Source organism: Mustela nivalis (assembly GCF_964662115.1).
Source record: "Mustela nivalis genome assembly, chromosome: 5".
Taxonomy (NCBI): domain Eukaryota; kingdom Metazoa; phylum Chordata; class Mammalia; order Carnivora; family Mustelidae; genus Mustela; species Mustela nivalis.
Window position 1 is genome coordinate 117,277,328 of NC_139024.1, and position 27,902 is coordinate 117,305,229.

At 55.7% G+C, this 27,902-nt stretch overlaps 1 protein-coding gene across 4 annotated transcripts in view; it reads left to right on the forward strand.

Annotated features, from left to right (window-relative positions):
* The window catches only part of GRM4 (glutamate metabotropic receptor 4), a 116,949-nt gene that overhangs the window by 50,951 nt on the left and 38,096 nt on the right, over positions 1–27,902 (forward strand). For 3 of the 4 annotated variants that reach the window (XM_082732352.1, XM_082732350.1, XM_082732351.1), the window contains exon 3: positions 3,255–3,471. In XM_082732352.1, coding sequence (XP_082588478.1) covers positions 3,255–3,471 — 217 coding nt within the window. Of the gene's footprint in view, positions 1–3,254; positions 3,472–18,934; positions 19,063–27,902 lie in introns of those variants that run through there. The other variant, XM_082732353.1, reaches the window with a different exon arrangement.

Consider the following 27,902-nt stretch of genomic DNA (forward strand, 5'->3'; position numbering starts at 1 on the left):
TTTCAAGGGTTTACTCACTGCCAGCAGTTCATGAAAATCCCCTCACATGACCCTCACAACTGTATGAGACAGGGATTGTGATTATTCCCATTTTGCAGCTGAGAAAACTGAGGTCTAGAGAAGAGAAGTAACTTGCTGGAGACTTCCCAGCTGATGGGTGGCTGAGCCGGGGTTTGAACCTGAGCAGTTGAGCTCCCAAATCACTGCACCAGAAACAACCATTCTGGGAAGCTTGGAGGGCCCGAAGCTGAGAAGGAGCCTGCGAGGGGCCCAGGGAGGTGGGGCTGGGAGGGGATGCCAGCTTTAGGAGGTTGTCTCCTCCCTCTCTGCCGCTTCAGGGCTGGGTCCCTGCATCAGGGTCTTGGAATTATTGGGGGTAGAGCAAGGGGCCCTCCTGGGCTCCTGAAAGCCAAGGCCGGGGCACCCCTGCAGACTGACCTGCTTACCCAGCAGGAACCCCATGCTTGGCCCTCCCACCCTTTGTGGGAATGGGGGCAGGCAGTGGGGCAGGGGCCTGGGTCCTAATATCTGGACATCTGTGTGTCTGTGTGCCGTCCCAGTCCATGTTGAGTGCCTGAACTGGAGGAGAGGTGGGCGGTGGCTTGGAGGGAAGAATGAGGGGTGATGAGTGAGAAGTCTCCTGCGCGAGGGGCCCTGAGACTTCCCTGGGCTTCCTGTCCCTTCTGTTGGATGCAGTCCCTTTTGACTCCAGCACTGTATTGGGAGAAAACATCAGAAGTAGGAGACAAGCTTTTTCTAATTAGGAAAAGTGCGGGTCCCCAGGCATGAGATGAATGCTCCTTGCTGAAGACCAGACACAGAGGGCAGCCGACAATCCAGACCTGCTGGGAAGGCAGGCTGGAAGGGCCGGTCCTGGCCCCTCCCTCTGCACCACCTGCTCTCTCTCCAGCTCCAAATCCGGGGCTCTTTTGTTCAGAGGCATGCCCCGGGGGTGCTGTCAATTTTGTTTAGTTTTATTGTTTAAAATGTGTTAAATCGGGACCTTTTAGGCGTTTGCAAAACAAAGGGAGTGGTGAGCCCCCAAGTACACGGGACTCAGAGCTGTCCCCGCTCCTGGCCATCATCATTTCCTCTGTGCCCTCCTGCTGTGATGCGTTTGAAGCGAACCCAGACCTCATCATAGCACCTCCCCACTCCGTGTTTCAGTACCGATCCAAAGCAGCAGGTCTCCACTGGGGATGGTTCTGCAACCTGCGGGGTCCTTGGCAATGTCTGGAGACATTTTTGGTTGTCGTGACTGGGGGAGGAGTGTGCTCTTGGCATCTAGTGGGTAGGGGAATGGGGTGCTGCTAAGCGTCCTTCAGTGCCCAGAACAGAATCAGACCCCCAAAGCGTTAATAGTGCCCAGGCAGAGAGATGTTGCTCTGAATGACAGACCCGTAAACACCAACCAACCCCTACAACCCTAATACCCCTTGGCAGACCCTGAAAATAGCGATTCTCCTGAAATTAACCCAAAGCTGTTCTAGAGGGCGCTGTGTTCATGCTCAGTGCTCTCCATGGCAGAGGGCTGGCTGGTTTTGGGGGGCCATTGACGCAGGTAGGAGGGGGGACGGAAGCAGGTGCTCGGGAAGACTATAGTGTGATTTATTTCCTGAGCAGGTGGTATGTTTGCCTGATTCTGCATGCAAGAACACACAAAGAGTGTCAGGGGACGCGTCTCCCTGTTCCTGCCTCCTAGCCACCTGGTTCCCTTTCCAGAGGCTGTTCTGTTTCAGAGGGCGGGGGAAGCCCGTCCCGTCTCCTCCCACAATCGACTTTGTTCCTGCTGTGGGTCTTGGAGAACTGTCTAGAGCCAGGCATGGAAACCTCCAGGATCTTTTTCACGGCTGAATAGTATTCCTTGAGGGGCTGTGGTTTCTTTTACCGGATTATTTCCAAAAGTTTGCTCTTACAGACAGCACCACGGTGGTTATATGCCAACTTAGAAGGACCACGAGAGTTACGATGAGAGGGTTTGGGGGTTCCCTGCAGTTGCTCAGCCAATCCGGACAAGCCATCATCTGTTTTCCCCCATCCTTCCCTCTCTCCTGAGTAAGTTCAGTGACGGGAAGCAGTGAGGGGCCTACTGGGGCCCACCTTAGGAGGCATCATGGGGGGACCAAGCTCATGGGCATCCTTGGTGGAAGGTGGACCTTTGCTGTCCCTGGGAATGGGGCCAGGTGGGCAACCACTTGTTCAGGGTGCACCCCAAATCCTGTTCCCCCCCAAACATTTCCCACCCTCAGTGGTCACAGACTGGCCAGGAGGTTTTTGTCCTTCAGTTGGATGTTGGCCACAGGAAGAAGGACAGCTTAAGGGCTCTGCATCTCACTTTTGCATGGAGAGGGCCCAGGGGACGTCTGTGGGGGCACAAAGGTGCTCCGTGGCTGGGAGAGCCAGGCCTGAGGGACAGAGGGCCTGGAGTCTTCCATGGAGGCCTGTCTGGGCCCTGGGTCCCAGGCTCAGGACAGAGGGACTTCCCAGGGGCCCTGCCTGCTCTGTCCTCCTGTGATTCCATCCTCTGGGTGGCCAGGGCCATGGGATAATGGCGGGGACCTGGTCTCCTGAGCTGGGCAGGACAATGGACCTGTGGGGACAGGGTCTGCTAGGTGGTGACATGAGGGGCTCCCTGGGAGAGGGTGATGGGCCAAATGACCTCTCAGTGCCCCTCTTGACACCCTCATCCCCACCCCAGCCCTGGGATAAATTATGTTGTCCACCTAGGGATTTTCCCTTGCTGGGATCTTCTAGCTCTTTGTGTGAATGGAGGCACGCAGAGGCTCTGGTGTGTGTGTGTGTGTGTGTGTGTGTGTGTGTTTTGGGGACCACCAGCCACAGGATCCAGGTGAAGCTGGTTGGGATATTTTTCTGAAAGAGGAGGGCTTGAAGGCTGATGCGTCAGTCACTTCTCATCCTGATGCCAGTCTTATTCTGGGTGGGGATGGGGAGGACACGGGGAGGCTGGGCGGTGGGGGGAGCTGAGAGGAGGTGGGAGGCCTTGGGACTCTGAGCTGCAGCCAGGGGAGGGCCACCTAGCCAGGTGCTTACATTCTCTGGGCCTCAGTTTCTTCCCCTGTCAGGTGGGCTAGGACCCACCCAGCCCACACCCCAGGGTCTCCCCTAGGATAAGAAGGGCTGGGGCAGTCCCGAGGCTGTGGGGATGGGAAGGAGATTGGTGCGCAGTGGTGTGGTGTTGGCTGAGCACGGTGGGGGTACCAGCCGCCCCCATCAGCGGCCCCTCTCGCCCCCAGATCCCCCAGATCAGCTACGCCTCCACAGCCCCCGACCTGAGTGACAACAGCCGCTACGACTTCTTCTCCCGCGTGGTGCCCTCGGACACGTACCAGGCCCAGGCCATGGTGGACATCGTCCGCGCCCTCAAGTGGAACTACGTGTCCACGCTGGCCTCGGAGGGCAGCTATGGCGAGAGCGGCGTGGAGGCCTTCATCCAGAAGTCCCGGGAGGATGGTGAGTCATGCTTGGGAATGGGGGATGGCAGGGCACAGTGGCCCAGTGCTGCCTGAGAGGTCCTCTGCGTCCTGCCATGGGCTCAGTCTGCCCTGGGCCATTCCCCTCATGGACCTCCGCCTGTCTCCTGGGCCCTGGGGAGCCGTCTGTGGTCTTGCCAGCCGGCTAGGGAACCCCTAGGGCTAGGGTATTGGATGAGGGATTATTGATTTTCCTGGCGTGGGATCCAGCGGAAAGGCTGCTGTTCTTAGGCAGAGGGAGGATGGGATGGGCGGAGGTGGCCTTGTTTAGGGAGGGTCTCAGGGACTCAGGAGATGGGGGCTCAGCTAGCAGGTTCTTGGAGCCAGGGTTGTATGAGGGGTGGAGCTGTGTGTGGGAGTGAGAGACTGGGGTGGGCTGGGCTGTGCTGTTTCCTTGTGGCATCGGGGAATCGGTGTCGGTACATGGGATGCGAGAAGCTGGGACACAGGCTCTTGCCACAGACTACCTTTCCCCCTTAAGCTCCCTGCATTTCCTTAATTGTCCTCAAAATCTCCATGGATAAAGCTTTTAGATAACAGCAAGCAAGAGGCTGGCAAAACATGGGTTAAACCTTTGGGCATCCTGAAGCCTGGCCCCCTGAGAGGGTCAGTTCTGTGGCCTGTCTATGCTGAGGAGGGCGGCCTGCAGGGGACCCTGGCCGTGGGCGTCCAGTGCAGCCCACGGCCAGCCCAGTCAGGCCCTGTGTATGGGGCTCTACCTGGGTCCGGTTGCACCTTGCCAAGCAGGCCAGCTCCTTGAGGGTGGAGTGTTGAGTTGGGGGAAGCAGATAGCCTCTTCCCCTTCTGACAGGCCCAACTCCTGGCAGAGGGGCCCAGGCCTCTCCCAAGGCTCAGTCTCTAAAGAGCTCACTGTGGCGCCCTCGACCTTGGAGGACGGCATCTGTATATTTATACCCGCAGAACCTCGGGACTCTAATTGCTTTTCCTAAGGACCACAGAGCATCCAGAGCCTGGCGTTAGTAACACCCTGTGGGCATAATCCTGCTATAAATCTCAGATAAGCCCCTTTAATTGTAGAGCTAGAGCAGCTCAGGGGCCAGCACCTTGGTGGAGAGGACGGAAGTGGGGTGGTGCTGACCAGTGGCTGGGCTCCAGGCCACTCCCCATGTCGGCAGCTGGCCAGGCAGAGGGGAGCGTGGGCCGTGCTGCAGCTTCCTGGGGTCCCCTGGCGGTGTCAGACCCCCAGGGACGCAGCCACCTCCCGCTGGCTGCCCACGTGTCCTTTACTGCTCTGACAGGGCATGGGGACCTCTTTCTGGGCTGGCCCCACCCACCCTGCCCTGCTGGTACCCATCCTCCATGGCTGGCATCCTTTCCCAAACAAGTCCACTGCCTTTCTGTTTCAGGTGCAATCTTTACGGGATTTGTGGACAAAGGTGCTAAAGGGAGGGACAGAAAGTCTAGAATTGTAGTGTTCAGTGGTATTCAGTCCCAGCCACAAGGGACCTAGAAGCCCCTCCCAGTGCTTATGTAGCTCTCCCTAGGTGCCTCGTACCGACTGAGCGCACGTTTGACACTTGTTGTCCTGGGTAACCCTCCCTACCCAGTGAGGTAGACTTCCCCGTTTTACAGGGGAAGAAGCTGAGGCACTGAGAGGACAATAATAACCAGCCCCAGGTCATATAAGTAAAGAGGTAGAGAAGGGATTTGAACCCAGGCTGTCTGGCTTCAGGACTAGAGGTCTTAACAGCTTTTATAGTCATCAGTCCATCTTCTGCCCCCATTTCCCACAGATGGGGGCATGACAGACAGACAGACAGACACACATAGCCTGGAGGGACACCTGCTGATGTGTTAAGAGCAGGAGAGGTATGGGATTGGGGTGAGGTCTAGGTATTGCATTTTAAAAAATTTTTATTTGTTATAGAGAGGGCGGGGCATAAGTTGGGGGAGGAGCAGAGGCAGAGGAAGAGGGAGAAGCAGGCTCCCCACAGAGCAGGTTGCCTGACACGGGGCTTGATCCCAGGACCCTAGGATCATGACCTGAGCTGAAGGCAGATGCTTAGCCACCCGGGCATCCCTAGGTACTGCATTTTGGCCAAAACCCAGACTATTGTTTGAATTTTCTACAAGCATCTAGAAGGTATTTGGTGGTCAGAAAATATATCGTCTACTAAAGACTTTTAAAAAGGAATTCTAGAAAAAGAAAACTAGCTTTGCTGCCAGGGTCCGTGGCTCAGGGACACCCTTGGCCTGGCACAGGTGTCCCTCCCAGTGCCCCCTGCCCGCTGCGCCCCATCCCATTGCCCAGGGTCTAACCTCCCACGTCTTTAGAACCTCCTCCTGGCTCCCCTCGCAGCCCTAAGACCCTGGCTGGGCCTGCCCTCGTGTAAGGGTCACTAGTCCCTACCCCACCTGCTAAATGAAATTTGATTTGGAGGAACGTCTTTACATGGGTGAAAAGAAAAGGAGAGAGAAAGCAGTGCTCCAGCTGGCCAAATTGAAATCAGAATTGAGCGGCCTGTAGAAAGAGGCTGCTGTACCTTGTAGCCTAATCCCTGTGAAAGATTAAAGATGTCTTTGGCTGTATATGGTATTGATTCGTCCTCTGAAGTATAAGCCATCTGTGAGTTGCCCAGAGGAGTGCCAGGCAGTGGAGTGGAGGGGAAGGCGTGCTTGCCAGACTGAGGATGTACATCAGAGCTGAGGGGAGAGCTTGGCCAGCAAGTCCTGGGTGCCTGCCTGCTCGGTAGGCTTGAGGTCCTGCAGGGGAGCACCATTGCGTCCATTTTATGGATGAAGAAACTGAGGCCAGAGACAGCAGGTGATTTCCCCAAGGGCATATAAGCAGGATATGGCGGATCTCTGTCCTCTGGGTGGGGAGCTCTTGCCTAGCACCCAGTATGGGTTGAGCCATTGGCACAGGGCTTAACGGAAGCCCCGGGCCTGCATTTCCCACTCCCCATCAGTGCCATGCTCTCCCACCCTAATCATTCAGTCATGTGGCTCATTCCCCAGGCCGTCCTGTGGTCCTTGACTGAGTCCTCCCTGTGTCAGGCACCCTCCCTGCACTATTGTGAATCCTAGAGACAACGCTATAGGTCCGGTGTGTCTGTTCCCATTTCACAGAGGGGAACACTGAGGCTTCAGGGGGTGAGGTGGCTTGCCCAGGTTCACACAGCGAGGTGTTGCGGCAGAACTTGGAGCCAGGCTCTGTCTCCACACTGCCCAAATCACAGAGGTGGCAGCGTGTGGTTAACAGCCGCTTCTGGAAGACAGATCTGGGCTCTGGCTCGGCGGCCTCTTGGCTGTGAGAGCCTGGGACAGTCACTCTGCTGCTCAGGTTTGGTTTGCTCACCGGTGAAATGAGGATAAACCTGGTTGCTGCCAGAACAGAACGTGCTTCTGGCCCACGGCTGTGGGAGCTCAGGAATACACACCAGAGGGTTCTTATCAGGGATCGGGGTGCACAGGTTCCAGCTCTCCCCGTCCCCATTGCCTGGCCACTCCTAGGAAGACCCTGGGGAGAGCTGAAGATCAGGCTGGGTGCTAATGGAAGCTGTAAGTCACGTCAGGGACTAGGCTAGGGACAAAGCTTCAGGAGTCCAGGGCCAGCCTGCTTCTCACAGAACACTTGGTCCTGTGGCATCAGGGCGGTGAGGTGAGCTCCAAAGGCAGTGAGGGCGGGACCCGTGTAGGGGAGAGGGGTGCACGTATGTGATTTTCTGGACACATGACCGGCGGGCCTGCCTGGGTAGTAGAGTCTGTGGACAGGCCTGTGTGCGCATGCGTGCTCGCGTGAGGCGTCTGGTGCCTTTCCCCGTCTTTGAGCGCCAGGACTCCCTCCTCCTTGCCAGGCAGCTGGGATTAGGCATGCAGAGCAGGCCCTGCCTGGGCTCTGGAGATAATGCAAGTGAGTCACCCCAGGAGGGAGGAACAGGCCTGAGGGGGTAGTACCCATGTGGCCCTGTCCTCAGTGCCTCCCTCCACCATCTTGGGCCGCTCAGGGTTGGGGTCTGGGGTATATAAACTTCTACACCCCCACAGCCTCTCTCTGCCCCAGGGGCCCCACGTGAGCCTCAGTTTACTTCCCATAGTGCTCCATTTTATGGTTAAGGAAAACAAAGCCTCAGGGAAGTTAAGGGATCTGCTGAAGGTCAAACAAAAGTGCTGAGTAGCAGCCCAGGCCTCCTGTGTGGGTGAGGGAAGAATGGACGTTATTAGTAGGTAATACTGACAGAGTCCTTCCAGCTCTTGTTTTATGTACCTCATACATGTTAACTCATTTAGCCTTCAAGACAGCCCCATTCTATGGATGGCAATACTGAGGATCAGAGAGGTGAGACAACTCCCCTGAGGTCACACAGCTGGAAAAGAGCAAGAGTAGAATTTGAATCCAGTAGATGGTTCCTTTACTTCTGGTGCATGTGACAGGAAGGACACAGGCCAGCTCCTGGCAGGCGCCTCTCCAGGGGGTCACTTGGGGGCTTTGGTTCTGGTCCTCTTTGGTGAGTGATTCAAGCACCCTGAGCATATCTGGGCCTGTGCTGCTAGGGTGGGAGCAAGATGGCCTGCCCTGCGTGGTGACAGGGCAGGAAGGGGCGGGGGTGGATGGGTCAGGTCTGTTCCTTGGAGGACATCCTGTCCCTTGCACAGTGAGAAGTTCCAGAGCCTTATCTCCCCGCTGTGTCCCCGCGTCCCCTATTGATATTCCGGAGACACTGGTGAGTCAAGCTGTTGCTGGTCTGACCTCCAGCTCCAGCTCCCAGGGTGGAGCTTCAGACCTGCATTTAGATGGCTCTTGTCAGCAAGGGCGGCGACTGGCGGGGCTGTCTCAAGGCTGGGGTGCTTCCTCATCCCACTGCTGTGACATCTTTGGACTCATCTTCTCCGGGTGTAAAGGGGACATTCACTTCCTGGAGGCTCCAAGGGGATGGGAGAAGAGCTTGGCCAGCTGGAAAGATTTGTGGCCCCGGGGCTGGAAGTGTTCGCACTGCTCGTGTAACTGGGAAGCCAGAAAGGACAGGTTTGCCCCAGCGTGCCCGCAGGATCCAGAGACCCCTTACAGGTGGACAGAATGCCTGCTTCCCTTCCCGCTGCCCTTGGCCTTTTCTCCTCCTTCTCCCCTCCATTTCTCTACCTGCCTCCTCACTGCTCCTCTAACACTCTGGGCATCAGCTTACCTCTGAGCCTTTGCACTGGCTGGTGCCTCGGCCTGGAATTGTCTTTCCCTGAATATCTATGTAGCCTGCATGCTCAGTACATTCAGGTGTCTTCCCCGCTGTCCCTGCTGTCTTCAGAGGCCTTTCTGGGACCACAGTATTGAAGACAGCCCCTCCTCTGGCCTGTTACTCTCCTTTCCCTGTTGCTGGCTCAGTCTTTCTTGTAGCACTTGACAAGTAAATTCAGATTTGTTGATGGTGCATGAGGGCAGAGGGTTTTTTGCTCATTTTGCTCTCAGCTGCGTCACTAACACTGTCCCTGGCTCATAGTAGCTGCCTAGTAAATGTCTGGGGAATGGCTGACCAATAACAAAACCCAGCTCCCGGCTACTTACTTCTTTCGCCCTTCTCCCAGGAGGCCTGAGGTTGTTCTCCCTGCCTGCAGAAGGGCAGACTGAGGCTGACAGAGCAGAGGCACCTGGGGTTAGGTCGGGTGGACCTGGGACCCTGGCTCCCTCCCGCACTGAGCTCCCTGGCTGGCCCTGGCCTGCTCCTGACTCTCTGAGGACAGAATTCTTTCCTGGAGGCAGAAGCAGGGATATGAGAGCTCAAGGCCACTCTGCAGCTGCGTCAGGCTAAGATGCAGGGCTCCACTTCCTCTCATTTCTTGCTGCAGTGCCCAGTGCCTGTCTTGGGGTTCTTTACCCTGAGGGGCTGCTGGCCCCAGAGGCCAGGAAGGGGAAGCGGCTCAGCCTTCCAGACTTGCTTGAGTGTCCCGGCCGGCCCGGGCTATACAGCCTCTGTGTAGGCAGCCCCGTGTGAGGAGAGGAGAGACATCAGGGGGCACCGCCGGCTCTCGGTGGGTGGGGGTGGGGGAGCGGTAAAAACCACCAGAACCCACGCCCTGCCCTGCATGCAGCGAGGGCTCGTGGAGTTTGCCTGAGTAAGTGAATGGAGGGATGTAATGATGCATCTGTTAAAGTAAGAGCTAGGCTGTAGGGCTGCACAGGGCCTGGCGCAGTGAGACAGGCTTAGACAAGTGAAGAGGAGGGGAAGGGCATGCCAGCTGGGGGAACAGCAGGAACAAGAGGCTGGAGATAGGAGTGAGTCAGGCAGATCGGCCACTGCTGAGGGGCCTGGCCTGGTCCTAGTGGTCACAGGACAGGAACCAATGCGAGATGGAGCTGAGCAGAGTTTTTTCAAGCCAATCTTGTATTTTAAATTTTTTTTTGGCAGCTGGGGTCATGTCTGCTGATCCGAGGGAGTGTTTTAGCACACACTGTCTCCACCTTCTGTGTCCCACTTGCTCAGGGCCCTGTGTGTGTGTGGGGGGTCCTTTTGCCCTTTAGGCTCAGGCCAAGGCCCTGCCTCCCTACAGTCTTCCCTCATCTGCTCTCTCCTGGGCAGAGATGCTCACCTGGAGAGAGGCTGACGGTCCCCAGGGCTCACCACATGGGAAGCCTCAAGTTCCCCCACCCCGGTGCCTACTGAACTTTCCCTGGGCTTCTTCCATAAGGCTCTGGGCACCTCCCCCCCCACCCCCCGAGGCTGGGGAAGGACAGGGCTCACTTTTTCTCTGTGCTCTTCACCCCCCTTTGCACACAGCGGGGCCTTAATAGATGTTTGTACAATGAACACGTGAGCCAACGGATGACCAGCCCTGTGTCCTTGGGTCCGTCACTGCCCTTCTGGGGCCTCCTTCTTACCTCTGTTAACAGGTGCAGGAGAGTCAGCTCAGCGCCAGCATCTAGCTCTGCTCCCTACAGGCGGCGTCCCCAGTCTGTGGCCCTGGGCTCCAGGCATTTTTCTCTGTAAGGAAAGGCTTTCTGAGAAGTGCTGGAAAAGAAGACAACCCTCAGGACCTAAAAGAATGGGTGTCAAACGGGGATGCTTCCAAGTTTGGTCTTTGAGTTCAGGGATGATTGGGACCAATTGCACAGGGACAGAGGCTGGAGCATGCAATCTTCTCGCTCCCAATCAGATGGAATGGGGTTGGCCCCAAGAGACCAGGGACCCGGAAGCAGGGAGGGGTCCTGCCACTGGCTTTAGCTTCGTATGTATGAGCTTGTAGCATCTTCTCATGGGGAGACCTGTGGACTCTCTCCTCACTGCTTCCTGGAGTCACAGCACTGGGACCGGCAGCCAGGGCCCAGGGATGCCCTACCCACTGGCCACGCATCCTCCAAGGATGCAGAGGGGAAGTGGACCCTGTCTTGCAGCCGGTCGCCATCATTGTAGCTTAGCAACCAGGCCTCTCTGAACTGGAGACACGTCCTGTCTTCCACCGCATTGGTCTGCCGCCCTTCACTCTACCGTAGGTAGAAATTAAGTGGACCTGGTGTGGGCACCCCCTGCCGAGCCACGAGGCCTACCTTGTGCCGGCTGGGTCTCCTGGCCGGCGCTTGGAGATTGGCAAGATGCTGGCATCAATGTGACTGCTTGGTGACTGCCAGGTCAATCTTCATACTGACGTGAAGATGAACCCTGAGCTTGCCCGGCCCGCCTTGGGGACTTGGCCTGTCCACTCTGATTTCTCTGCCACTCTGGCCTTTGGCAGGGTGCTGACACCTCTTGATTCTGCGTATCCCCTGGGTTGGGTGTCAGTGGGTCACTTTTCCTGCTCTCTCCGGTGTGCCTTTGATGTGCCCACCCTGGCCTATCACGGCGGGGCTGCGCTCCGTTCTGGGTTTGCCTCCAAGCTAGACGGGAGTGACGAGAAAGAAGACATTAGCCACCCAGCCCTTGTTGCCCTGAATTTGCATGCCTGCCCTCTTGGACAGGAAGCAGCATTTTCTCTCGCCAGCTTCCTTTGTGGAACATGTTTGAAGATTTCTTTGAGGTTTAAAAAAAAAACAAAAACCAACCCTTCCCTTTGTTGGTGGCAGCCCCATTGTGGCTTTGACCTTCCGGATCCTGTCCTCTGGACGCCACGGTAGGGCGGAGTGGTTGAGAGCCCAGAGCCTGGCTCTGCCCACCAGGAGTTGTACTGTGGTGAGCGGTCCCTTAAGGGTCTCTGGGCTTCAGTTTCCCCCTGGTGAAAGGGGGATATCGATAGTACCTGCCTTTTTGGTTGCCGGGAACATGAAGTAAATGAATCAGTGTAAGGCCTTCTGCATAGTCTGGGCCCTGCACAAAACACCAGGCTGCCAAAGGTGTCAGTTGTTGCCATGACTAATCATAATGGGGGGGTGGGGGGCCAGTCTAGTGCTGCCTCTGTCTCTGGGTGGTTGTGTAACCCTGGGCTGTTCACTTTCCCTTGTGGAGTGTCAGCTTGATGACCCACATGAAGGTGATGGGTTGGGGACCTCTGAGGTCCTTCAGTGTGCATCGCTGCATGCTTCTTCACTCACCTCTCGTGGCTTTTTTTTTTTTTTTTTTTGGGAGATTTTGTTTATTTATTTGAGAGAGAGAGAGAGAGAGAGAGCATGAGCCAGGGAGGGGCAGAGAAGCATGGAGCCCAACATGGGGCTCGATCCCAGGAACTGGGGGATCACGATCTGAGCTGAAGGCAGATGCTCAACTGACTGCGGCACCAGGGTGCACCTCCCTTGGCTTTTGTATCTGTCCTCGCCACGTGGAAGTCCAGGTATCATAGGCCTCCAGCTTCCGGTGTGTCTTCTTGTTTCTGGGCCCTGACCTGGGCCCACAGAGGAGCCCTGTGCACACTAACCTGATCCATTCTGAGCTCTTTCCCTTTGTTAAAGAGTGAAGCAGTGAAGGCCAGCGACCTTCCCCTGCTCGGATTTGGGAGTTCACCTCCAGGGACCCTCTTCCCCTGTTGGCTGAATGTTCGACTTCAGCCTGCTTTCCTATCTGAGGTGGGGTTCCCTGGATCCCTACTCTGAGCTCCTTGGAGATGTAGCTGAAGCATGCCCTGTGCTGTTCTTTCCCAGCAGCTGGGGAAGGACCCTGGGAACTCACTGCTTGCTTTCCTCACCGCCCTGAGACTTCTTGCTTCAGGCCCATTTGGGGCTGCTGAGTATCCTGGGTGAGGTCTCAGACTCACCCTCTACTCCTGTGTGACCTCAGGCAAGCCCCTATCCTTTCCTGAGCGTCCAGATCTTCATCAGACTGGGAAGGGGCTGGGTGCCTTCTTCAATGGGCTTGTGCACGTGAACACACTGAGGGACACTCGTAGCCATTTTTGCTTGTTATTCTGAGTCCTCCAGCCCTCTTCCTAGAGTCTTTGAGCCCCGACAAGCTCTGACTCCAGCACTGGCCCCTCAGCAGGACTGGCCTGGGTGAAGACCCCTAAATCACCTTTTTTTTTTTTTTTTTTTAAAGATTTTATTTATTTGTCAGAGAGCGAGAGAGCACAAGCAGGGGGAGCAGCAGGCAGAGGGAGAAGCAGGCTCCCTATTGAGCAAGGAACCCAATGCGGGACTTGATCCCAGGGCCCCAGGATCATGACCTGGACCAAAGGCAGATGCTTAGCAGACTGAACCACCCAGGTGTCCCTCTTCTTGTGTTTTAATATACATATTTCTTGGGGACATCTCATTAACTGTCCTCACAGAAGCTGCCAGGCCCTAGCCCCAGTGTCAGCCCCTACACAGCCACTCTGAGAAATGTCCCCCTCTCCCCCTTTAAATAGAGATGAGTGTGGCTCAGACTGCCCACAGGCTTACTTGGGCCCCCACTGCTTGTCAGTGGCAGAGCTGGGATTGGTGCTTAGGTTTGTGTGACTCTGGAGCTCGAGAGAGGAAAGGTGGAGCCTTCTTTCAATGAAATATTTGTTTCCTTTTTCCCTGGCTTTCTCCAGGGAAACACTGGTGGGTCAGCTCTGGGGAGAGACCTAGGAGGACTTCCCCCAACAAAAGCCAGGTGTTCTGCTCAGAGAAGGAGGGGGTGGAGGAGTGTGTGTGGGGGGGTTGGGGGGGATGGGTCAGGAGTCATCAAGTCATGGTGACTGTGTATGAGCCTATGAGAGGTCCTGTCTAACAGGCCCCAGAGATAGGGAGGGACACATCCCTTGGTGGTCACTTATTCCGGGCTGGTTCCCCTCATGTTCCTGGGATTTTCAAGGACTCAGAAAGTTGGATTCCAGGCCTCTAAATTACATAGAGCCAACTCTGTGGGATGTCGCTGGTGAGGAGGAGAGTAGGGCATTTCTTCCCCTCTTCAGTTCCTTCATCCCTCACTTCTGAATGATAATTCATTCATTTGCTGGATAAATATTTATTGAGCACCTATTGTGTGTGTGCCAGGACGCTGGGCTTATGGCAGTGAACCAAACAGAAGATCATCCCTGGCCTTGTAAGCTCCCATTTGGGGAGAGGGCCAGAGGAACTTAGAGCAAACAAGTAAATGCATCATTATATAATACAGTTTCAGATAGGAGCTGATGGCATGCTATGGAGAAGAATAAAATACCATAGGTGGGCAGAGAGGATGAGGTAGGGGAGATAATCTCATATAAGGTCAGGGAAGGCCTTTCTGCAGAGATGACATTTGGGCAGAGCCCCAAATGCAGTAAGAGAGTGAGCTTTGTGATCTCCAGGAAGAGTGCCTCAGGCAGAGGAACCAGCAGGTGCAAAGGCCCTGAAATAGGGAGACTGCTGGCATTTGGGGAAGAACCAAGAGGCAGGAGCAGAGTGAGTGAGGTAGAGGGAAGTAGAAGAAGAGAGGCAGATCGTGTGGGGCCTTGTGGACCACTGGGAGGACCTTAGCTTTTGTTCTGAATGATACGGGAACTATTGGAGGGTTGTGAGCTGGGAGGAATGTTAACAGACTTGGGTTTATTATAATCTCTCTGGCTGTTGTGTAGGGAATACACTGGGGGAGGGGTGGGACAGCTGAGGCAGGAATGCCAGTGAGGAGGCCAGTCCTCCTCCACTGGTGAGAAGTGCTGATGGATTAGACGAGGGGTGGGGGTGATGAGAAGGGACAGATTTTGGTGTATTTTGAAGCTCAAGCCTGAAGGACTCGCTCTTAGATTGTGTGTGGAATGAAGGTGGCCCATGCGCTCTGGGGTTTCAGCACCATGGACAGCAGAGAAAGCCCAGGTGGGCTCTGGTCCCATCAAACTGCCGTTTCTTGGCCAGTCTGTGGCTGCTGAGCAAAGCCTCATCTGTAAAATGCAGGTTCCTTTCCCTCGATTCTGTTATCAAATTCTTTTTGCCAAGTATATTTCTGGGCGCTGCTAGGAATTCTCTTTGGGATGAGGCAGGTTTGAATGCAATTACAGTTGATCCTTGCACAGCACAGGGGCTAGGGGTGCCAACCCTGTATGGTTGAAAAGCTGCATCTGAGTTTTGACTCCTCGAAAACTTAACTATCAGTAGACTCCTGGTGACCGGAAGTGTTACTGGTAACAAACAGTGGATTAACACGTATTTTGTCTGTTATGTGTATATACCGTGCTATTCCAATAAAGCAAGCTGGAAAGGAGAAAATGTTATTCAGAAAAGTCATAAGAAGAAGAAAATGTAAATACAGTACTCTGTCATATCAAGAAAAATCCACAGGCGAGTGGACCTGCACTTGTTCAGAGGGCCAACTGTGTATGGCTGGAAGAAGAGGTTTGGACACCTTTGTCTCCCCAAATCTCTGCATCTGCTAAACAGTGGTTTTGGGGAGGGAGCGCTTCCTTGAGGAGGGGGTGATGGAAGGAGCGATGGAAAAGGTGGGCCTGTCTCAGAGGAGCTGGAGGGTGTTCTGGGTGGGAGAACTGCATGAGTGGTGTGTCTTTTGATGACATTTTCCTCCTGAGAGTGAGGACGGGCAGGCTTCCTGGGAGTGCAGCAGGCCTATGTGGGTTGGGGGAGCCTGGCTCCATGGTAGAGAGTGCTGCCCCCCAGGACTGCCATAGACTTACTGTGTGTCTTTGGACAGGCCACTGTTCCTCTTTGGCTCTCAGTTTATCCATCTGTAAAATGGGGATAATTACAGTCCCTACTTTGCTGGTTATTGTAAGAATGACAAAATCAAGTAATTAGCTATCAGAAAGGCCAAGAAAGGGCCTGAGGGGGGCTGGCTTTGAAGCCTGAGACCCCAGCGGTGAGCACTTGACCTCTTCCTGATTGGGGTTCTCCCCCCTCCTACTGTGAGTGTCCTCCCCTTTCTCCCCGGCTTGCATGGTGCCTTCTATCCATGTCCCGTTTTGCTGTAGACAGAATGATCATATGGATATTCTATGCAAATTCTCATTTTTAATGAGCCAGAAGGAAAGCTAACGACCATTTTACAGATATCTTGGGACCCAAGGGAGGCCTTGGGATTGGGGAGGAAGCAAGACAAAGTGACAAGCAAGAGGAGAGGGGAGGGAGGGAGGAGCATGAAGATGGAGAGGGACTCAGTTCGGGCTGCCGAGGGGGCAACTTGTCAGTCACCCCAGAAAGTGGGAGAAAGATGGAAAGGTGGAGGAGAGGCGGAAGATGGGCTGGAGACAGGGAAGGTGGAGGCAGCCAGGATGAGGCTCTGGCATTTCTGGGCCTTGGTTTCTTTATCTGTAAAATGGTCACCTAAGTTGTGGGCTGATTGGGAGGAATTAATGAGAGAAAGTGTGAGCTCTGCATGAACACGAGAGGCTGTGGATTAATGGGGGACTGTGTGTATGTCTGTGTGTGTGTGTGTGTGTGTGTGTGAGAGAGAGAGAGAGAGAGAGATAGAGAGAGAGAGAGGGAGAGAATGAGAGAAAAGACAGGATGGGGTGGGGGAGGACAGAAGAGGAAAACAGAGGGACAGGAGCTGGAGATGAAGCCAAGCAACTTTCTGGACAGTAGAACAACTTTTTTAAAAAAATAGATTTTATTTATTTATTCGACAGAAAGAGAGAGAGAACAGCAGGGGGAGAAGCAGGCAGAGGGAGAGGGAGAAGCAGGCTTTCCACTGAGCAGAGAGGCTGATGTGGGGCTCCATCCCACGACCCTGGGATCATGACCTGAGTCGAAGGCAGGTGCTTCACCTACTGAGCCACCCAGGCACCTGTAGACCAACTCTTAATAAATTAATTAGTACATTCCTCAGCATTTGTTGTCTGCTTTGCAAATGACTACCAGGTCCATGAGGGCAGGATTCTGAATTATTCTATTACTAACTGTACCCATAGTGTCTAGGACAGTGCCTGGTGCTATGACTTACGTTGCTCATTCAGTGAATGCTCTGAGCCCCGCAGCGGCCATCCCCCCTAATTTTCATTCACTGTATTAGGTTCAGTGATTGAGATGTTGGGATTGCTCCTAGGTGCCCAAGGGAGAAGGAGCCTGGGGAGACCCACGAAGGCTTCCTGGAAGAGTGGGCCATGTACTGAATCCTCAAGAATGGACAGGTGCTGACTTGAGGAAGGAGGGGTCTGGGAAGGGGAATTGGGCACAAAGGCGGAGAGGAGAGTCTGAGCAAAGGCAGGAAGATAGGGGTACCCAGTGTATCTGAAACTGTAGGAGCTGTTGGAGGTGTGGAGAGATGCGTGACGAGGCTGCAGGGCCTCAGGTGGGACTGGGGTGAGGAATTTGGACTTTGCCTTGAGGGAGGTGAGAGCCACTGAGGCAGGGAAGTAGTGGAACGGGACTGGAGTTTTGGTGGAAAGGCCAGGGGCCACGCTGGGCAGGCTGAGTTTTGTGCAGAGGTGTGGGGCTCTGGTCTGGTAAGATGGTGTTGACAGGAATGGGGGTGTGCAGGGGGTTGTGGCTGAGGGATGAGGCTGGACCTGCCCAGGAGTGCCAAGCCAGCCTGGAGAGGGGCCCAGGCAGTGTGGGTGTGTGGACTGCCTTAGGCTGATCATGGTCCCTCTCTGGGTGCTGGTTTCAATAAAAAAGGAGCACTCCCTCCCTCAACTCTGCTCTGTGGGGTGAGGGTTGGCTGAGCATCTGTCCCCAGCTCCCTTGCTCCTGGATGCCCTCCTGAGACCCACTCAAGGCTGTTCCCTGGATCTAGGCCTGGAGTCCCTGTCCGGGTCCCTGTCTTTCTGCTCCAAGCTGTGGTCTTACAGTGTTGGGAGAGCCCGGGAGGGACAGTTTTTTGGGGTGAGGTGGACACTGCAGCTCAGGGCCCACATCGGGGTCTCAGCCCCAGACCTTTATCCATCAGCCTCTACTAACCTGAGTCCTGAGGCACCTCAAGAAAGCCTCTCATGGCATGCTGGGTCAGGCTGGTGTCCGCTGGTGTCCTTACTGCTGTCCTTCCGCCGTCCTTTACCAAAGCCAGTTAATGAAGCACATGCACATCTGCTGTCTGGGTCCTCCCTCTCAGGCGTGGCTCAGCGGCCCCATTTTCTGGCTGAGGAAGCTGAGGCCCAGTGGGGCGATGGGATTGCTGGGATAGGTCAATGCCAGAGCTGGACCCAGGCCCCCCCACGTTCACTGCACGACCTCCTGTTCTGCCACGCCTCCTGCTGGCCTGGCCTGAAGTGGAGGGGGCAAGGACTGGTGTGGGAGAGGGTCCAGGAGGACTTCATTACCCAGTGCCTGCTTGTGGCAGGTGAGGGGGGGCAGTGCCGAGCCCGCCGCCGGCGGGGAGACATGCTTGGCCTGCCTGGGTAATTACATCTCAACATTTCATTTTGCTTGTCAGTTTCCACTTCCTGGGGATGTGGGCTCCTAAATATTTTATCCCGGCCTGCAGCCGTCCGTTCCTCCCCCGCCAAACCGCAGGCCCGGCAGCAGGCCCCTGGCTCCGGCCCCTCCCTGCACAGCTGAGACTCCGTCCCTGTACTGGGGGTGGAGCTGGCCAGAGGTCATCTTCTTCACACCCCTGCCCCACGCAGGGGTCCCTGCCACCAGCCCCTCACTGGCTCCTCTTCTCAAGGCGTCTGGTGTGAGGAGGCCAGGCACACAACATTGTGGGAAATGAGGCTCTGTTCAACCAATGCAGATTAGTGCCTACTGTGTGCTTGGCACTCTGCTGGAAATTGGGAAGTTAGACAGGAGAGACGTAGTCTCCCCTTAAAGGGGCTTAGGGACTGATGGGGGAAACTGACAATAATATCATAGTAGCAAACACTTACTGAGTGCATATGTACCTGGCAGTGTTCAGAGAACCTTAACCTGTACCCACATATTCTTCAACTGTAGTATAGGGAGATAAGACCCAGAGAGGTGAGTAACTGGTCCAAGGTCACCCAGCTAAGACATGGCGGAGGGGGGAGGCCTTCTGCCCTGAAGCAGGGCAGTTACAGAAGGGGCCCAGCCTAGGCAGAGGAGCCTAAGTGGGCGTGATGAGTTCTGGCTGGGGCAGAGATCTGGCATGTTTCCAGGGGCAAGAGGAGGAGGGAAGGGTATTTCTGGCAGAGGGACTGAGGGTGGGAACAGCCTAGCTGACTTGGAGAAAGAGGTCCTGATGCGGTAGAGTGTGGAGTTTGAGGCCGAGGAAGCAGGGGCATCCCTGGAGCTGGTGGTCTTGTTCTGTGACGAGCTGCTCGGCAGAGGACTCAGAGCTAACACCCCGTCGTCCTGGGTCCGGCTGCCCCCTGCCTTTCTATGTGAGCCTTCTATGTGAGTCAAATCTGAGAGGTAAGTAGAATTCCTTCAATCAAAGGATGCAAGTTCTGGCCACTGAGAGTCCGGAGAAAGGTGCGGGCTGGGGTGGGAGGGGTGGGGGTGCTGGGTCGGGGCGGGGGTTCTCCTGGGGGGCGGGGAGTGCATTGGGTGGGGGCAGGTAGGAAACAGCCTCTTGCCACCACCTGCCTCCAAACCTCTTTGCTTCCTTTTCTATTTTTTTTTTCTGCCGTTCTCGCTTCAAAGGTGTTTTGCCTAAATGGGTTTGTGTTAAGATATTAGGTCGATCACTCAGCAAGTTTCCCTCTGCTCAGAGCTGAGCGCCATGAATAATGCAGCTCCGAAGAAGGCTGCCACTGCCCAATGGCCTGGGACAGCAGCGCTCAGTTCAGAGGCACTGCTGAGTCCCCCCAAACCTGCGCCCTCCCCCTCCCCCAGATATCCCCTGGGGGTGGACCTTCCATCCTCACAACAGCCCTGTGCATCAGGGGGTGGGGGGTAATGCCATCCCGTGTTACAGACACAGAAATGGCAGAAATGGACATTTGGAGAGGTTGGGCAAAGGAGCTTTTATCACGAAGCAAGTAAGTGGTTGAAGTGGGACATGGGCCCCGCTGTGCCCCAGCTCTCTGATGCTTGTGTCCCCTGCACCCCCAGAGCCGGCCTGTTCTCCACAGGGGCACGGCTGGCTGGGAGTGGAGGCAGAGGGAGAGGGTTTCAGCAGGAAGACAGGATTTCCCTCCGCCGAAGGGTCACTGAAGCAGCTTGGTAAATGGTTGTTGGATGATGGGGGTGCTGGACCCTGTTGTCAGTCACTAACCCACCCCCCATGGCACTCCCTAGCCAGGCCTCACTCTGAACCATAGCAAAGGGGAGGCATGATTCTTGCTCAGGTGTGGTCCGGCCAGCCTGGCAGCTTCGAGGAGGTGCGGACACAACAGCTCACATGCCGGTGTGCCCAGCTCTGTGGCTGTGTGACTGTGGGGGGGCCGGGTGCCGCGAGTGGTCATGTGAGGCCGTGCAGTTGCTGTGGGAGCTTGTGTGGCTGTGTGGGATTGTGCGAGTGGGACTGTATGTGGCCAGGTGTGGGTCCTGGTGGCCATGAGGCTGCACGTAGCTGTCATCAGGTTGTGTGAGATTGTGATACGGGATGTGAGAGTGTTTGTGTTGTCGCGTGCACACACGTGCACACGTGTGCGTGTGTGTGTGTGTGTGTTGGGAGGGCGTGGCTGGGAGTGGTGGGAGGTGCTGAGACTGTTCAGGAAGGGAAATTGCATGTTCTGCCCTTCTGCCCAGGAGAGTCCCTGGGCCTCCCTGCTTTGACCCTGGCTTCCGCCCAGCACCCTGTCTCTGGGGACAGTTCCTGGGTTAGCACAGTGCCCTTGGTCCCTAGAACGTACCTCACCGGGGCACTGGGTCCTGGCCTGGGCCGAGCGAAGAGGTCTCTATCTTCCCTACTCCTGCCCTCCTGCGTGAGCAGCTCTTGCCCCCGCTGGCCTCACCTGTTCCGCAGAGGCCGTGGCTCCAGAAGGCAGACCCGGCCTTCACAGACTCCACCATTCTTGATCCTCCCTCCAACTCCACCACACGCGGCTTCTTTAAGTCCTTTTCCATTTTGTGGTTGGAAAGTCTGATGCTCAGAGAGGTTAAGTGACTTGTCCAAAGTCAAACAGTGAGTGAGCCGTGGAGCCAGCATGCTCTGGGTCAAGGTGGAGGGGTGGAGGGAGCTGAATGCAGGTGCAGTATTCATGTTTTGCACACACCTTCCATGGAATTTGATAGGGAAGCATCTGCAGGTGGGAAACCAGGGGACTGTCTTCTCCTCATTGTCCCTTGGTACCTGGGCCTTCCTGGTCTTCCTGGGTCTTCCAGCCACCTCTCCCACAGTGGGCTTACTACCTCCGCGGGGCTGGAGTCAGCGGGGAGGGTGAATATTCTAGTTTCGGTTCTTCTCTGTTGGCCCTGGCAACTTTAGACTCTGAGGACCTGTCAGTTTGCATGGCTGTTTGTTTGTTTGTTTGTTTATTTATTTATTTGACAGAGAGAGAGAGAGAGAGAGATCACAAGCAGGCAGGCAGAGAGAGAGGGGGAAGTAGGCTCTCTGCTGAGCAGAGAGCCCAATGCGGGGCTCAATCCCAGGACCCTGAGATCATGAACACAGCGGAAGGCAGAGGCTCAACCCTCTGAGCCACCCAGGCACCCCTGCATGGCTGTTTTATATTTGTCTTCACTACTTCTTCTTCTTGGTTTTTCTAAACATAAACTCTGTCCCCAACGAGGGACTTGAACTCACGACCCCAAGATCAAGAGTTGCGTGCTTTACCAACCAAGTCTGCACCGGGCGCCCCTTCCCTTGTTCTTTTGCACATGTATTTCCAAAGCACTCAGAGCAAGGAGTTTGCATCTAGGTGGAGAAGTAGAATCTCAAGGCAGGGTGGGACCGAGAGATGTCCGGGTGTGTGTGGTGTCCACCCCACGCGTGTGCAGAGCTCACAAGTTTGTCCTGTAAGGGCAGGTGTGGTGAGTGGATTAGCTTTGTAGCCCAGAGCCTGGCATGGAGTTGGTGCCAGGTGCAAAGTGGGTGCCCAGTGCGTGTGCGTACAGAGGTCTGAGCCCTCAGCATGACCAGGGGATGGCTTTGAGGGGAAGTCACAGAGGTTGCAGGGCTCAGGGAGTTCCTGGAGGAGGTAGAAGGGTTTGAGCCTTTGCAAGTACCCCCCTTGGACTCCCACTGAGTCTCTGCCTCTAACCCCTTCCATCCCCACCAGGTGGGTACTCAGTGGCTCGTTCATGCAGCAAGGATGAATCAGGGCTCGTTGTTCGAGCAGGTGCAGCATGAGTGCTGGGCCCCCTGAGGGTCTGAGCTGAGATGCAGACACTAAGGAGATAACCAAGGCCCAGGGAGGGAGGGCAGCATCAGGCAGGTCCCTCCTGGCTGGGGGAGCAGCCTCTGCAAAGGACCGTGGAGGGGGCAGACATGGTCAGATGGCACGTTCTCATAGGGACCTGGGGAAGACTGGATGTTGCAAACGTGGGAGGAGTCCCTGACCCTGTCCCTTTCTCTCTCTCTCTCTCTCTCTCACACACACACACACACACACACACACTGAACCACGGAAGGTTGCAGGCAGGGAGCTGTGTGTCAGATGGAGGTTGGAGTGGAGACTGGATAGTGGGGAGTAAGGTCCGGGAGCAGGAACAGAAAAGGACGTGGCTGTGAACCAGGCCTGAGCTGCTGCCTTCCCCCCACTCTCCCTCCTCCCCAGGCCTTGAGCTTCCTGTGGAGCCCCAGACCCAGCTGGAACCAGAGCTGGTTGGAGTCTGGGCCCGCTCTCACTCTGTCTCCCCCCAGCCTTTCTTACCCGACAAAAGCCACGGGTCAGGGGCATTCTCTCAGAGCCTGGCCTCATCTTCCCACCCCAAAGCCCCCTCCAGCCATAGCTCTGCTGCCTGAAAACAAAAGTGGCATTGGGTTAGTTACTGCCCCTCTGAGTAGGTCCCTTTCCTGAGAGCAGATTTGGGAAGAGGGCCTGGCTTTTGGATCAGGAGGGAAGGCGAGGAGGAAAGGAGAGCAGGGCCGCGCGCGTGCGTGCGTGCGTGCGTGTGTGTGTGTGCGTGTGTCCCCATATGGTCCAGGGGAACTCCCAGCCTTCCCCTCACCTCCCTCTCTGCTGGGAGCCTGTGGGAGCCTGGGGGCCCCCCTTGGCTCATCTAACTCTCCCCAGCTTTCTCTCTGTGTTGCAATTTGCTGTCTTCACATTTTGCCATAATGTAGATTTTTCCACTTGATTTCCCAGGATTTATCTTTTGTTTCCCCCCTTTTTAAATTTAAAAGGACAAAAAAAAAAAAAGAAAGAAAAAAGAAAAGAAAAGAAAAAAGGAAGGCAAAGAGAAAAAGAAAGAGGAGAGGAGCCCGTATGTGCTAGGAGCCTATATGTATGTGCTTGGTCCCCGTGGCTGCTGGCCTGCGCCTTGACGGGGACAGGCCTTCCCGAGCGACCTGCGCACTTCTGCCACAGGGAAATTCCTCCTTCCTGGTCTGGAGCCCAGCACCCGGGTTGCAGAGTGCGATCCTAGGGCCCTGGGTGCTGGAAAGAAAACTGGTGGATGTAGGGACCTCCTGGGGAGCCATGAATACGGCGCTCTATCCTGGCCGCTCTGCCCCCCACCCCGCCCCGCCTGTGTGCTAACTGCTTAGCTCCTTCCTCAGGGCCCAGCGAGGGTACATTTCCTGATGCGTGAGAGAATGAGGATAGGACTGGGAGACAGATGCCCAAGACTGGAGGATGAGATCCCTGGGGAGGAACCAGAGAGCCCAGGTCTTTTGACTGTCCCCTACGTGACAGTGGGCATGGCTGAAAGCCAGCTGCTCTGGTGGGAGGCCTTCTCTTCCTGCCTGTCCTGGCTGCCAGGGTGGGCACAGCGGAGGTGCTGCGAAGGCCGGGGATCTGGGGCTTGCTTGGAGGGGGTGGCAGGATGGTGGGGAAGGCTTATTTAGACAGGTGGAGTGGGGAGAGCCATCTGGTGGGGGACAGGGAGGTGTGGGGAGGAGGAAGAGGCTGAGTGCAGGTGCATGTGTGCAAACCCTTGTCCCCAGGGGCTTAGGGAGACCCTTCAAGGGGAGGGGGTTGGCGGACCGACTCCCTCTGGGGGTCCCTTCACGCCTGTTGGTTTCCGCATTCCCATCCTCAGGCAGGCTCCCCCGATCATTCGGGCTCATGGAGGGAGCCAGGCACACACCCTCCCGGCCAGCAGAGGACAGAAAAACGAGGTCATTTCAGCAGCGGGTGTGCACTTGAGGGTGGGACTTACAGGTCCAAAGTGTTTTCAATTCCTGGCTCTTGGGCAAGGCGGCAGCTCCTGGGAAAAAGTCAGAGCCCCGAGTCCAAAGCTGCCTCTGCCTCTCAAGCTGCAGGCCTGGCCTGAGCCTGCGTGTCCTCTAGGACACAAGGGGTGGAATGAGCGGCTACAGCCCCCTTCTCCCGCCCTCACGTCACCCTGCTGCTTTCCTCCTCTGCCCTGCCTCCAGTAGGTTGTCTGGGGGTGGGGGTCTGGCCTCCTCACAGTTTGATCTTAGCATCTGGAACTTTCCAGGCACCTAATGAGCTCAGTAAACCTCTGTTGACTCCATGAAGGGAAATTGAACGTAGGCAGGGTGTGTTGGTGGGTGTGTGGGGCAGCACGGAGAAGCAGGCAGTGGGCCCGGCACCTGAGGGGCCATCCCCTGCTACTGTATGCGTCTGCTGTCCAGGAGGCTGGCCCCTTGCCTTCCTCCTCTGGCGGATCGCTCTCTTTTCTGGCCTTGCCTTTCCCAACAGCGCATAAGCTCCAAGGCAGGGATCTTCCTTGTTACCATTTCTCAGCATCTGATTGTGCCAGGAACTGAGCAGGGCACGTCTCAAATGAACGCATGCCCGAGTGAATGAATGTGCAAACGTACAGACCTGGCCTTGCCCTTGGGGAGTGCAGTTGGAGGCAGACACAGGAGCACCGGCTAGACCTGGAGAACACTGGGAAAGGTCATCAGACCGCAAATGGAAAGGGCTCAGAGACCACAAAATACAACAGGAAACCAGGATCAAGTTTTGCTAGTGGAGTCTATATGTCACATTCAAGTCAAGGCAGGGGCCTGAGGGGAAGATAGGATTTCAGGAGCCAGAAGGGTGGCGGGCACCCCACTCCCTTCCACTCCAGCGCACTGTGGAGTACTCAGTGGAGGCCACTGGGCTGAGAGTGGCTGAAGGGCTCCATTTCACAGACGGAAAAGGAGACTGGGGTGTGTCCAGTCCATGTGTGTTCTCCGTCAGGCAGCACACATGAAGACTAGAACACCATCCCATCACTGCTGCTTCTGTCTGAAAGTTTTGTCTGGTTTGGGTTCTGGGGTCCATGTTTACTAAACATTCACATTTTGCTGTATTTGCTTCTGATTATTATTTGGAGAAATATAATGTGGATTGTCTGGAAGCCAACCTCCATGCTGCCCTTCATGGAGGGCATGGAGCTCCTCCATGGAGCCCTTCTCGGTCTGGTTCTTTTGCTTCCTTTCCTTGAGGCAACCGCAACTGAAGGTGGTTCAGAGGATTCCTTTCTTGGACTTGCTTAGTCATTCATTGCACATTTATGGAGCACTGACTGTATGCCAGGCACTGTTCCAGGCACTGGGGAAGTTGCAGTGAGTGCGACAGACAGAAGCTCCTGCTTTCGCTTAGCTTTTGCTCCTAAAGATGTGTGTCTTCGTGTATGCTGAGTCTTATCACATGTGGTCTTTGATTTCCTTATAAACGGGACAGATCACATGGCGATTTGCCTTTTCAATCAACTTCCAGTCCTCCAGATGTTATTGTACCAATACATGAGAGCTGTTTTCTTTCCATTGTACAAACACCACAGTATATCCGTTCTTCTGCTGTACAATATTTAGATACTTTCCGCATGTTTGCTGTTTCAGACAGCGCTGCAGGGCCTGTCTGTGTGGGGCTCCTGGGTCCCAGTGTGCGTTCCTGTGGGAGGAATGCTGAACGGGATGTGCCGGCACACCCCACTTTGTTAGATGTTACCATGTGATCTCCAAAGTGTTCAGTGGCTGCTCCCCCCTGACTTGTCCAGCTTTCTGGGAGCAGTTGCAGGGCCTTAAGGGACTGACCGAGAAGGGTCTGTTTTGACCAATGGGAGGGGAAGGTGTGGAGAGAGGGCAGGGCTCTGGGTCTTCACCGCTGGGAGTGGCCTGGACACCCACTGCAGGGCTGGGGGATGGAGGGGGAAGGGAGGTGGGGCCCAGGGAGGTGAAAGGGCTGCCCCAGCATTCCATGCTGGTTTAGTCGGGGTGGCTCTGCTGATGCAGTGACAAAAGCAGGCAGGAAGCCACAGAGGGCTGGCCAGGATTTGAAACCTCAGCAGGAGGTGGGCTCTACACCCCAGCGGCCGAGTGCCCCTGGACAGAGTGCTGCTCCTCTCTGGCCTCCTTCTCCTCACTCTCTGCCCAGCTTAGGCCTGGAGGTCTCTGAGGTCCCTACGCCTCCATGTGCTCAGATGGGCTTGGCAAGTGGTTGTGGCTTCGTGCCCATGGCCCTGTGAGTAGACACAGTGACTGGTGGACCGCAGAGCTGTCGTACGTAGCTGGCAGCTGGGTGCTCACCGGGGAGGGCTGGGAGGCTGGAGTGTGGAGTGAGGAGCTTGCTAAGGGGGGTTTTGGGGGAACCCTGGTCTCTTCCATGTCCCCGGCCTTCTTAAGATCCTGTGCCTGGAGTCTGGGAGAGGTAGAAGGTTCGAGCTTCTGAGCAGAGATAGGGAGTGGGCTCGTTTCTTGTTGCTTGGGTTTAATTTAATTCTGTTTATTGTCTGTATGGACTCATGGGTTCATATTTTATCCAAAGAGAGAGGCCAGGGGGCAGGCGGAAGGAATAACGGTGTGGAGAAGGGCGCTCGCCATGGTACAGAGATTTGAAGAAGGAATCCCAGGGGAGCATTAGCGGGAGCGGGGGTAGGGGGCATGGGCAGACAAGAGGGCTGGGGGCTTGGCATGTGCTTGGGGTCTTTTGGGGGGGAAGGGCTGCAGGAAGTCAGGGTCTGCAGGGACTCTGTAACCCAGGCCTTTTCTTTCTCTGCCTGAGAGAGGGTCTGGACACAGATTGCAGTCCGGCTTACAGGCTGTGTGACTTCGTGAGCCTCAGCGCTCATCTGTAAGATGGGGCTATTAGCAGCTGCCCTGGGGGGGTGTGAGGACTCCCTGGGTCCCTCTGGGGCTCCTCCGGTCTTCTCCCGCTCCAGCGAGGGGCCAGGAGGGCAGATGAAGGAGATGTTGTACCACTCAGGGCTGGGAGCTCGTGTCATGCTGGCAGAGCCCCTGGTGAGCCAGCTGCTTATTTCCAGTTCTGGGGTCCCTGGAGCAGCCAGTATGACACCTGGGCCGCACAGGGACCCTATAGAACCTTGGTTTCTCACCTCAGGGTGGTGACACCAGTGGGCACTTCCTCCAGAGCAGGCCCAGACGTGTCCCTGTCTACAGGCTGCAGGTGTTCCTCTGACCTTGGCCCCCAACCCTTTTCCCGTATAGCCTGAGCCGTGACACAATAGACTGGCTGTGGGGGTGGTTGAGGGAGCCAGGTGGCCTGTGTTTAAACCTCCACCCTACCCCTTGGCTGTCTGTGTGACCTTGGGAAACCCCTTAACCTCTCTGTGCCTCAGTTTCTTCATCTAGAAATTAGAAATGTGCTGATGACACCCCAGTAGAACGAAGCCATGTAAAATTTGCAGAATAAGTTTCAACACACATTAGACGCTTCCTGAATATTAGCTGGTATTTTCAATCTCTGCAGAAATCCCCAAACTCCTCTCCCGTTGCCACCCTCTCTTGTGGTTGTAAGGGTGTCCTGCTCAGACCATACTCCTGTCTGAAGTACCTCGAGGCTCACTCACATTCTAGATGATGGCGCTGTGGTCGCTTAGTTCTTCTTCCTCCAGAGAAACGAAGCAGGCAAGATCTGCCCTGGTCTGGGGGTGCTGGGGTGGCTTAGTCATTATGCATCTGCCTTTTACTCGGGTCATGATCCCAGGGTCCTGGGATCAAGCCCTGCATCGGGCTCCCTACTCAGCGGGAAGCCTGTTTCCCCCTCTCCCACTCCCCCTGCTTGTGTTCCCTCTCCCGCTGTGTCTTTCTCTCTCTCTCTGTCAAATAAATAATTAAAATCTTAAAAAAAAAAAGATCTGCTCTGGGCTGTCAGGTGGGACCATCCCACAGATCCTCCTGGGGGGGCATGGCCCAGAAAGAACACTTAATCTGCAAGTTTCTGCCCTATTGAGGACACTTGACTCCCATTCTCTGCTTCCCTCCTCCTACCCCTGCTTCCCTCCTG